The 12,435-nt window shown below is 46.7% G+C and overlaps 1 protein-coding gene across 1 annotated transcript in view; it reads left to right on the forward strand.

Annotated features, from left to right (window-relative positions):
- Positions 1-12,180, forward strand: part of LOC311224736 (coagulation factor X) — a gene marked incomplete at both ends in the record, with an annotated part of 25,519 nt that extends 13,339 nt beyond the window's left edge. Inside the window, 4 exons of the mRNA XM_084309834.1 lie at positions 2,924-3,038; positions 4,095-4,291; positions 5,434-5,559; positions 11,941-12,180. Of these exons, the coding sequence (XP_084165960.1) occupies positions 2,924-3,038; positions 4,095-4,291; positions 5,434-5,559; positions 11,941-12,180 (678 nt within the window). The remainder of the gene's footprint in view (positions 1-2,923; positions 3,039-4,094; positions 4,292-5,433; positions 5,560-11,940) is intronic.
- Positions 12,181-12,435: the final 255 nt, after the last annotated feature.

Raw genomic sequence — 12,435 nt, forward strand, 5'->3', positions numbered from 1 at the left:
TCCATGATAGTGGGAGCTGTGTTTTTAGATTTCAGTGCTGCATTTGATGTGCTTGACCATTCTCTCTTGATTGATAAACTTAAATGTTATGGTTTTAATCCCCTGGATTTGATGTGGATGCATAGTTATCTGTCCTCCAGATCTCAGCAGGTTTATTTGAATGGCAGCCTGTCTAGTAGTAGAAGTTTGGAGTGTGTGTGGTGTTCCACAGGGGAGCTCCCTAGGGCCTCTGCTCTACTCAGTGTTCACCAATGACCTACCGTGGGCTACTAAGAATGCCAAATTGGTCCAATATGCAGATGATTCCACCTTGTATTATGCTTCTCCATCAAATGGTATATTTAATGAGGTCCTGAGCAGAGAACTTAATGATATGAATGATTGGATAGTAGCTAATAGGCTTGTACTGAACATCTCTAAGACAAAAAGCATGGTGTTTGGATCGAGGCATGGGTTGTCTTGTAACCCAAAGCTTATTTTAAATTCATGTAACTCCATCGTTAAGCAAGTTGAAAGCGTTAAGCTCCTTGGAGTGACACTGGATAGTACTCTATCTTGGTCAAACCACATCACTAACATTGTCTCAAAGATGGGAAGAGCTGTAGGCATTGTTAGAAAATGTGCTTCTTTTGTTGATTGTCCTCTTCTACGTCAGATTATTCAGAGTCTAGTCCTGTGTCATGTTGATTATTGTTCTGTGATCTGGTCATCTGCCACCAAAGGTGAGATCAGGAGACTACAGGTAGTCCAGAACAGGGCAGCACGGTTGGCTTTGGGTTGCTCACTAAGGTCCAATGTCAACCGTATGCATGCTGGTCTCTCCTGGCTCACAGTTGAAAAAAGGTTATCGTCTAACTCTAACTCACTTGAATTGTCATTAACAGCAAGACTCCATATTTTGTGTTTGAACAACTTGTTTACAGAAGCTCTATACAAGACCATAATACAAGAGGGGCCAGAAATGGTCAGTTTGTACTACCTCGTCCTAGAACCAATGCTTTAAAGCGGTCTTTTATTTATAGGTGCATAACACTCTGTACCTAGTTATCTCTACACTTTTAGTAAATCGATTTTTAAAAAGAAACTCAAATCTCAATTACAGCTGTTGCCTTAATGTGTATTGCATTTGTGTATGGGTTTTTGCCTATTAGCCTACAAGTTCTCATTTTGTATCTTTAAAAATGGATATTTATTATATGTTTTTAGTTTAATTGTTTTTTTTTTTTTTTATATCTGTGAAAGTAGCTTATTTGCTATATACAAAATTCTTGTTTTTATCTTTTGTATTGATCTATGCATTAACTGTTTTATGTATTGTGTTGTGTGGACCCCAGGAAGACTAGCTGGGAGCCATGGCACCAGCTAATGGGGATCCTTAATAAATAAAAAAAAAATTAAAAAACACTCAGCCCCTCCCCCTGGTCCCAGCTCAACTCCAACCCACACATCAGACCAAAAAAACAAAACTAAAAAACAAAGCTCAATAAAAACAGGAGCACTTTTGCCTTGATGTCACTGTTTGACGGCATTACAGAGTCTACCTTTACGTGGAGACACCCAACCTGCCCCACGCCAGTGTCTGGTACCATAACCTGCCCCACGCCAGTGTCTGGTACCATAACCTGCCCCATGCCAGTGCCTGGTACCATAACCTGCCCCACGCCAGTGACTGGTACCATAACCTGCCCCATGCCAGTGTCTGGTACCATAACCTGCCCCACGCCAGTGCCTGGTACCATAACCTGCCCCATGCCAGTGCCTGGTACCATAACCTGCCCCATGCCAGTGCCTGGTACCATAACCTGCCCCACGCCAGTGCCTGGTACCATTTATTTTATTTTTATTTATCCTTTATTTATCCAGGAATGTCCCATTGAGATACAAGATCTCTTCTTCCAGGGAGTCCTGACCAACACAGCACACAACAAGTTTCAACATAAAACAGGGCATTAAACAAAAAACATACAATTCAAATATAAATACAGAGGGTCATTTGTGCAGTGGCAAGGAGCATAATCACATCAACAATAGCATCAGGTAAAACAGTTACATGTTTCATAAAGGGCTAATCGTAGCATACCTTTAAAACCATAACCTGCCCCACGCCAGTGCCTGGTACCATAACCTGCCCCATGCCAGTGCCTGGTACCATAACCTGCCCCACGCCAGTGCCTGGTACCATAACCTGCCCCATGCCAGTGCCTGGTACCATAACCTGCCCCATGCCTGGCACCATAACCTGCCCCATGCCAGTGACTGGTACCATAACCTGCCCCACGCCAGTGATTGGTACCATAACCTGCCCCATGCCAGTGCCTGGTACCGTAACCTGCCCCATGCCAGTGCCTGGTACCGTAACCTGCCCCATGCCAGTGACTGGTACCATAACCTGCCCCACGCCAGTGACTGGTACCATAACCTGCCCCATGCCAGTGCCTGGTACCATAACCTGCCCCACGCCAGTGACTGGTACCGTAACCTGCCCCATGCCAGTGACTGGTACCATAACCTGCCCCACGCCAGTGACTGGTACCATAACCTGCCCCACGCCAGTGACTGGTACCATAACCTGCCCCATGCCAGTGACTGGTACCATAACCTGCCCCATGCCAGTGCCTGGCACCATAGCAACTGATCTGATACAGCGTTAAAGAAAGTATTTCTTCTCAGAAGATATTCATTAGAAATGTGTGAATTTTGTGATCAGAACTGTGTGTGTGTGTGTGTGTGTGTGTGTGTGTGTGTGTGTGTGTGTGTGTGTGTGTGTGTGTGTGTGTGTGTGTGTGTGTGTGTGTGTGTGTGTGTGTGTGTGTGTGTGTGTGTGTGTGTGTGTGTGTGTGTGTGTGTGTGTGTGTGTGTGTGTGTGTGTGTGTGTGTGTGTGTGTGTGTGTGTGTGTGTGTGTGTGTGTGTGTGCATGTCTAGGTTCTGGTCCGTAGAAAGGATGGTTATGGGTTCTGTGGGGGGACCCTGGTATCCGAGCGCTGGGTGGTTTCTGCGGCGCACTGCTACGGACAAACTCCAGACCACGTCACTATAGGTGAGACAGCTGCCTGCCTCTTGTCTGTCTGTCTGTCTGTCTGTCTGTCTGTCTGTCTGTCTGTCTGTCTGTCTGTCTGTCTGTCTGTCTGTCTGTCTGTCTGTCTGTCTGTCTGTCTGTCTGTCTGTCTGTCTGTCTGTCTGTCTGTCTGTCTGTCTGTCTGTCTGTCTGTCTGCCTGCCTGCCTGCCTGTCTGTCTGTCTGTCTGTCTGTCTGTCTGTCTGTCTGTCTGTCTGTCTGTCTGTCTGTCTGTCTGTCTGTCTGTCTGTCTGTCTCTCTGTCTCGTCTGTCTGTTTGTCTGCTGTTTCCAAGAAACTCTGGACCATGTCACTATAGGTGAGACAGCTGCCTGTCTGTCTGTCATTGTGTTTCAGTCAGGCTAGAGGAACCTCTTCGACCGACTAACCCTAACCCCAACTATGATAAGATATGTTTGTTGTTCTTCAGGAGACTATGATAAGATCTGTTTGTTCTCCAGGAGACTATGATAAGATCTGTTTGTTCTCCATGAGACTATGATACGATCTGTTTGTTGTTCTCCAGGAGACTATGATAAGATCTGTTTGTTATTCTCCATGAGACTATGATACGATCTGTTTGTTCTCCAGGAGACTATGATAAGATCTGTTTGTTCTTCAGGAGACTATGATAAGATCTGTTTGTTGTTCTCCAGGAGACTATGATAAGATCTGTTTGTTATTCTCCATGAGACTATGATACGATCTGTTTGTTCTCCAGGAGACTATGATAAGATCTGTTTGTTCTTCAGGAGACTATGATAAGATCTGTTTGTTGTTCTCCAGGAGACTATGATAAGATCTGTTTGTTCTCCAGGAGACTATGATAAGATCTGTTTGTTCTCCAGGAGACTATGATAAGATCTGTTTGTTGTTCTCCAGGAGACTATGATAAGATCTGTTTGTTCTCCAGGAGACTATGATAAGATCTGTTTGTTCTCCAGGAGACTATGATAAGATCTGTTTGTTCTCCAGGAGACTATGATAAGATCTGTTTGTTATTCTCCAGGAGACTATGATAAGATCTGTTTGTTCTTCAGGAGACTATGATAAGCGCCGTCCAGACCGCGACGAGCAGAAGATAGAGGTGGAGAGGGTGGTGGTTCACCCTCACTTCCATGCCTACACCTTCGACAGTGACCTCGCCCTGCTCTACTTGGCCAAACCCGTGGTCCTGGGTCCCACCGCCATCACGGCCTGCCTCCCCAACAGCAACCTGGCCAAATACCTTGTGCAGGTAGACAAAATGTTTGTATGATGCAGGGCAGGAGAGGAGTGCATTCAATACACTGCTGCACAATGGAATCTAATAGCCACCGGTCATTTTCAAACTGATGACGTCACAAAATAAATGTGAAATACTGCATAGATCTAAGTGTGTGGAAATCAATTCGATCAGATACAAAAATCACAGAATGCCCCTTTAAACTAGTAGTTGAACCCTGCGTGGTTCAATTCTCCACGGCTACAGCCTCACTGTACTTAGATACATTTTTATTCAGATTTTGAGTCTGATTCTGATTATTATTCTAGTTCCAATCCTTTCAGTCTGTGTTTGTGGTTCAGTCTGTTCAGTCTGTCTGTGTTTGTGGTTCAGTCTGTTCAGTCTGTGTGTGTGTTTGTGGTTCAGTCTGTTCAGTCTGTGTGTGTGTTTGTGGTTCAGTCTGTTCAGTCTGTGTGTGTGTTTGTGGTTCAGTCTGTTCAGTCTGTGTGTGTGTTTGTGGTTCAGTCTGTTCAGTCTGTCTGTGTTTGTGGTTCAGTCTGTTCAGTCTGTGTGTGTGTGGTTCAGTCTGTGTGTGTTTGTGGTTCAGTCTGTTCAGTCTGTGTGTGTGTGGTTCAGTCTGTGTGTGTGTGTGTGTGTGGTTCAGTTTGTGTGTGTTTGTGGTTCAGTCTGTTCAGTCTGTGTGTGTGTGGTTCAGTCTGTGTGTGTGTGGTTCAGTCTGTCTGTGTTTGTGGTTCAGTCTGTTCAGTCTGTGTGTGTTTGTGGTTCAGTCTGTTCAGTCTGTGTGTGTGTGGTTCAGTCTGTGTGTGTGTGGTTCAGTCTGTGTGTGTTTGTGGTTCAGTCTGTTCAGTCTGTGTGTGTGTGTGGTTCAGTCTGTGTGTGTGTGTGTGTGTGGTTCAGTTTGTGTGTGTTTGTGGTTCAGTCTGTTCAGTCTGTGTGTGTTTGTGGTTCAGTCTGTGTGTTTGTGGTTCAGTCTGTGTGTGTGTGGTTCAGTCTGTGTGTGTGTGGTTCAGTCTGTGTGTGTGTGTGTGTGTGTGTGTGTGTGTGTGTGTGTGTGTGTGTGTGGTTCAGTCTGTGTGTTTGTGGTTCAGCCTGTGTGTGATTGGCTAGGAGGAGACGAGGGGCGTGGCTCAGTCTGTGTGTTTGTGATTGGCCAGGAGGAGACGAGGGGCGTGGTCACAGGCTGGGGAGCCACGCAGCACATGGGTCGCTCTTCTCGCTTCCTCAGGAAGGTGTCGCTCCCGGTGGTCAGCCACCAAAAGTGCGTCCAATCCACAGAACAGGTCAGTATGGATGTAAGCGGTGGTTCCAGCAAGTGTAACCAACTACCTAGGGCCCCAAGCTGGCGGAGGCCCTCAGAGGGACTGGACTAAAAGATTTTAAAAGAAAAAAAAGTTTTTACTACGGCTGTCAATATTAACACGTTAATGTTTTCAATTAATTTGAATATCTTAAAGGTCCCATGCATTGCTATTCCTTGCACTATTTGGGCAACTTTACACAATTCCTATGAGTCTATGGAACACATCTGTAAAGTTTTTTTCAAAAAAATTCATTGTTTTATATTTTACTTATTTTATAAGTACTCAAAAGCAAAAAGTTTCGACCTCAGGAGTTCATGCTGTTTGTGCTGGGCTCCGCCCATAAGCGCTTTGAGTGACAGTCACCCACACAGTCTGCGACTGGCAGACAGAGAGAGAGATAGAGAGATTGATGGGGATACTAATTAATTTCGCCGCGGGGGGGCATAATCCCACGGGACAATGCATTGGTAACTTGTTTCAAATGACAATATATACCTCTGTGAATATTATTGCACGGATCGGAATACGGGCGTGCGCATGGGAGCGTGCGCAAAGATATTTTGACAGTGATATGGAGTGCTCCCAAGGTCCCTCTCTCTCTCTCTCTCTCTCTACCAGGGAGAAGCCCCGCGGGTCAGGTTGTGTGTAAAATGCGTGTGTTTGTTTCCCCGACAGAAGCTCCTCTCTCTCTCTCTCTCTCTCTCTCTCTCTCTCTCTCTCTCTCTCTCTCTCTCTCTCTCTCTCTCTCTCTCTCTCTCTCTCTCTCTCTCTCTCTCCTCTGTTGAGATCAGAGGTTCTGTGTAGGATTGTTAGTAACTGTCTAACTGTACATATGGCTGTTTACACTAGTAACTGTTTACCTGCATATATAACTGTCTCCACCAGTGACTGTCTAGTTGCATATATATCTGTTCCCACTAGAGGACGCTCTAGGCGGAGCCACCCAGGTACACCACCTTGTGGCGAGTATAAAAGCAAAGGTATACTCCCACTTCGTTCTCTCCCACCATGCCTCTCAGAGAGAGGAGACCTGTATGTTACTACTGTTACCTTCCATGTGAATAAAAAGGAACAACGCCAGTCCTCTGTTCGGTGCTATCCAGTCTGGTCGAAGATGCAAAAGGCTCTTTCTTCTTCTTCTTCTTTTGAATTTCCGGCAGTGTAGACGCATCGTGGCGTATTACTGCCCTCCGCAATTCTTTTGATGGGCTCTTCTTCTTCTTCTTTTCCCGCAGTCTACTGGAATCCGTCATCCCCTACATTGTCCATTGGAGTGCAGCTAATGCTGCTACTTCCTGTCTGAGCCCCCCTCTGCGGGACACTCCTTGCCCCCTGCGATCTTATTCTGGGCTGCTTGGTCCCTCACAACCCCCTCATCCAATTCCCTAACCACCTCCTCCCATTTCAGACCGTCCATTCCCAAATGTTGAACCGCTATCCTAACAATCAGCTTTACCCTATCTGTTCTACCCATAGCCTCTGCCATAACATTAACTACCCCTGCCACGAAGGCCACAATACTGAAGGAACGCCCGATTATATAGAAACCCAAAGGTTCTATAATGTTCGGTTTATGACCTCATCCGGAGCCCTCACGAAGGTTCCAGAACCTTCTATCATGATGTCATATGGTAAGTCCGGAATGTTTTACGTTCTAGCATGTGCTACTATGACCTCACCCCACACGTTCCGGACTGTTTTATGTTCCAGAAAGATCTATTATGACATCACCCCCAACGTTCTAGAAGGTTCTAGGTGCCAGAAGGCTCTATTATGACAAATACAACGGTTCAATGACTTTATCTAAATCCAATCAATATTAAACATTCATATAATACAATAACCGAAATATATAGCTTTGGCTCTTACACTAAGCATACCATTAACGAAGAGGATGGAAAACAAGAGAAGAGACAAATGGCCGACATTCAATGGAAAAGCGGAGAACTATGAGCTCTGGGAAGAGCGCATGCTGTGCTGCATGCACAGGGCAGGGCTGAAGGAGACGATCCTGGCGGCCCCCACCGGAGAACTGACAGCGGAAGAGCAAGCCCTGGACGACCAGCGGAACGCAAGCGCGTACTGCGAGTTAGCACCGATGCTCAACGACACCAGCCTGGGGCTGATATTCCGCGACACTAAAGACAGAGGCCGAGAAAGCCTGGCGGTACTGAGAGAGCATTTCATCGGACGAGGAAGACCCAGAGTCGTGGCCCTCTACATAGCACTAACAGGCCTGAGGAAGGGGACCACCGAAACCGTGACCAAATACGTCAACAGAGAGGAGAAAATCACGACGCCACTGAGGAGTGCCGGAGAAGCACCAAGCGATGGGCTAATGATGGCGATGATAATGAGAGGACTACCGGAGCTGTACAAACCGTTCACACTCCTGGTAACACACGGTTCAATGGACATTACGTTGGGACAGTTCAAGGCTAAGTTAAGGAACTTCGAGGCCTCAGAAGACACCCACCCAGCCGCCGCGGAGGAGGGGGAGAGGGTGCTAAAGGCCACGACGGAACTGGCGTGTTGGCGATGCGGAGATAAAGGCCATCGGAGAAGCGAATGCACAAAGACTGTCTGGTGTAGCTTCTGCAAATCCACGGGGCACACAGACAGAGCGTGCATGAAGAAACACAACCAGAGCGCGCGATACGCGCATGGACAAGATGGCGGCTACGGACGAGACGACGACCATGAACGTGACGGAGGCCACGGACAAAATGGCGACTACAGACGAGACGGAGGCCACGGACGAAATGGCGGCTACGGACAAGATAACGGCTGTGGACGGGGTGACGACAGCGGACACGATGAGGGCGACGATCGACGTGAGATGAATCGAGACGACGCCTGGAGAATCGATGACGGCGACGATCGGCGTGAGATTAATCGAGACGACGCCCGGAGAATCGATGGCGGCGACGATCGACGTGAGGCAAGTTGAGACGACGCCCGGAGAATAACGGGACAAGAAGACTGCGCTTTTGGAGCGCAGGCGGCGGGCATCGCCGGACCGGCCCAGCTGCAGCGGGCCCAGAGAAGGGGACTGATCGTGGACACGGGCGCGTCGTCCCATGTCATCAACGACAGGGGTCGGTTCAAGAACTTTGACGACACTTTCCACCCGGAGAGGCACTGCATGGAGCTGGCGGACGGTAGACGCATCTACGGATTGGCACAAGAGAGGGGAGACGCACAGGTATGCCTCACGGACAGCAAGGGGCGCCGGCGTACGGTGACGCTAAAGAACACTCTATACGTACCATCGTTCCCACAAGGACTATTCTCTGTAATAGCTGCTACTGCAAGCGGCGCCAAGGTATTTTTCGATAAAGGTAAACATTTTCTTGTAGAACCTGACGGTACCCGGTTTGACATAAAGATGTACCAGAGAATATTTTATCTGAAAACGGAGTGTAATGACAATGACCAGTGTAATGATAATGATGATGTGTGTAGCGGGACGGCCAGTCACGATATTCAGACATGGCACGAGATTATGGGTCATTGTAATTACGAGGATTTACTGAAACTGCAAGTAGTGTCAGAGGGCATGCACATTGAAGGGGAGAAGCGTAGACCTGACAAAAATTGTGCAATGTGCAAAACGGGGAAGTTTACCCAACCGAGATACAGAAATCCCACAGACAGAGTAAGGGTACCACTTGCACTAGTTGACATGGACCTAGCAGGCCCAGTAAGCAACGAGTCCATAGGAGGTTTTAGATATGTACAGTCTTTTACAGACGTGTGTACAGGGGCTGTGTTTGTTTACTTTATCAAAGAAAAGAGTGACACACTCCAGGCCACAGAAAAATTCCTGGCAGACGTAGCCCCTTATGGTACAGTAAGATGTTTGAGGTCCGACCACGAAACCGAGTTCACAAACAGAGAGTTCCAATCACTGTTGAAAAGGTATAAAATAAGACACGAGACGTCACGTCCATATCCCACACACCAGAGCGGGGTGGCAGAGAGGGAATGGCACACCCTTTTCGAAATGGCTAGGTGTAAGCTAGCAGATAGTAACCTGTGGCATTATGCGGTGCAAGAAGCCGCTTACACCAGAAACAGGTGCTTTAATAAGCACTCGGGCACAGCGCTGAGGAAAGAATTCTGTTAACACCCTCGCTATCTCTCTCTCTCCCTCTCTCTCGCTCGCTTGTTCTCTGCCTCGCTTCACTTTGAGGAAGTGAAGGTATTTCCACTCGCTCTGCTGTTGAGGGGGCGGAGATATGCAAATCAGTACCTTATTCACGTCAGCAATACTGTCAAATCAGAACGGCTTAGTTGAGTGAGGGAAGATCTCGTGAACTCGAGACTAGACTGATGAGTCGATATGATAATTAACGACAGACCACATATAATCCCCCATTGCTATGAAACAATGCTAAACACTGGAAAAGGCCATTTATAATGCATGGGACCTTTAACACATTGGGTGCCAACAACAAGATATCTCGTTGTTGGCCGCCATGCGTTGGTTGCCAACATCGAGATTTCTCATTATTTAATCGTTATTTCTTTTATTAGCGATATTCATTAATTTTTCATCCGTCCAGCCTGACATTATCATTGGGAATGGCTCTGAGCTCGAAAAGGGCAAATACCGCCCCCTATCGTCTCCCGGGTGGTAATGCACATCATTGGATTGGAGTCGATCGGAAAATGCATCAGAAATAAACTCCGCCCCAGGGTTTCCCCACCTCTGGAAAGCAGTGTTGTGTTACCACATTCACTGGCGAGGCTGGAAGCAGCTTGGATCATGCGTTTCAGACTATAATGTTGGATCAATAAACGCGATCAATATTTGGAATGACGATCAGGAATTGGATTTATCTTTTTGCAGAACATCTGATCTGAGGTAAGGAATCTATTTTACCAGTTTTGGGTTAATCAGATGTTTTTTCACAGCGGTCACAACATGTGTGTGTGTGTATGTGTGTGCGTGTATGACGTTAGCGCTGACCAGGTCATGGATAATCGATTTTTCAGCCCCTAGCGTGCATAAGTACACATATACTATCGATAATCTAGCGTTTATTTGAAAACGATTCATAAATAGGCTGAAAAATGACAACGTGTTTTGTGTATTCCAGTAAAGAGCTATTTTTGCGGATTTTTCTGGAATCACTAGAAATCTTCAAAACTATACTCGTATTCAAAACGGCATAAAACGGAAATGTACTGATGAAAAAACAATCCGTTTTGTACATGTTGACTGCAAGCAAGTCATTGATAAGCGACGGGTGTATTAGACACATAGCCATAATTTAAGATATAGTTTATGCGTTCGCAAATGTGCTCGTCCTCCCATTGATTAACGTGGTGGCATCCAAGCGATAAATCGTCATATCCGGCTGACAACCAATGTGTTAAAGCAGGGGTTCTCAAACTTTTTTATACCACAACCCCATTTTATTTAGGAATTTTTTTGGCAACCCCACACTTAACCCTTTCACCGCTGCGCTACCAAAACGGTTAACCCTTTCACCGTGACAATTCACAGAAGGTTAACCCTTTCACTGCCACACGACAGCCGGTTAACCCTTTCACTGCAACACGACAGAAGGTTAACCCTTTACTATCACACAACCGACGGTCGACTTGATCATGCATATTTATTAGAAAATGTAATTACAGCACTATGTTATCAATACACATTTATAAAACGAGGCATATTTAGCCAAAATATCTTGCCATAACATAAAAAATGCCTACCCGCGACCCCAATTTGGGTTGCGACCTGTAGTTTGAGAACCACTGCTCTAGGTGATCACATGTTCTGTTCCTCCAGGTGATCACATGTTCTGTTCCTCCAGGTGATCACATGTTCTGTTCCTCCAGGTGATCACATGTTCTGTTCCTCCAGGTGATCACATGTCACATGTTCTGTTCCTCTAGGTGATCACATGTTCTGTTCCTCTAGGTGATCACATGTTCTGTTCCTCTAGGTGATCACATGTTCTGTACCTCTAGGTGATCACATGTTCTGTTCCTCCAGGTGATCACATGTTCTGTTCCTCCAGGTGATCACATGTTCTGTTCCTCCAGGTGATCACATGTTCTGTTCCTCCAGGTGATCACATGTTCTGTTCCTCCAGGTGATCACATGTTCTGTTCCTCTAGGTGATCACATGTTCTGTTCCTCTAGGTGATCACATGTTCTGTTCCTCTAGGTGATCACATGTTCTGTTCCTCTAGGTGATCACATGTTCTGTTCCTCCAGGTGATCACATGTTCTGTACCTCTAGGTGATCACATGTTCTGTTCCTCTAGGTGATCACATGTTCTGTTCCTCTAGGTGATCACATGTTCTGTTCCTCTAGGTGATCACATGTTCTGTTCCTCCAGGTGATCACAGACAACATGTTCTGTGCCGGCTACCTGCAGGCCAACCTGGACGCCTGCAGCGGGGACAGCGGAGGTCCGTTCGTAGTGAACTACCGGGACACCTGGTACCTGACCGGGGTGGTGAGCTGGGGCGAGGGCTGCGCCGCGGTGGGGAAGTATGGAGTGTACACCAGGCTGGGGAACTACCTGGGCTGGATACAAGACACCATGGAGAAACAGGAGCTGAATACGCAGAGCTGAGACAGGAGCTGAATATTACTCAGAGCTGAGACACTATAGAGAAACAGGAGCTGAATATTACTCAGAACTGAGACACCGTGGAGAAACAGGAGCTGAATATTACTCAGAGCTGAGACACTATAGAGAAACAGGAGCTGAATATTACTCAGAGCTGAGACACTATAGAGAAACAGGAGCTGAATATTACTCAGAGCTGAGACACCGTGGAGAAACAGGAGCTGAATATTACTCAGAGCTGAGACACTATAGAGAAAC

This window comes from Notolepis coatsorum (genome assembly GCF_963971535.1).
Source record: "Notolepis coatsorum genome assembly, chromosome: 1".
Taxonomy (NCBI): domain Eukaryota; kingdom Metazoa; phylum Chordata; class Actinopteri; order Aulopiformes; family Paralepididae; genus Notolepis; species Notolepis coatsorum.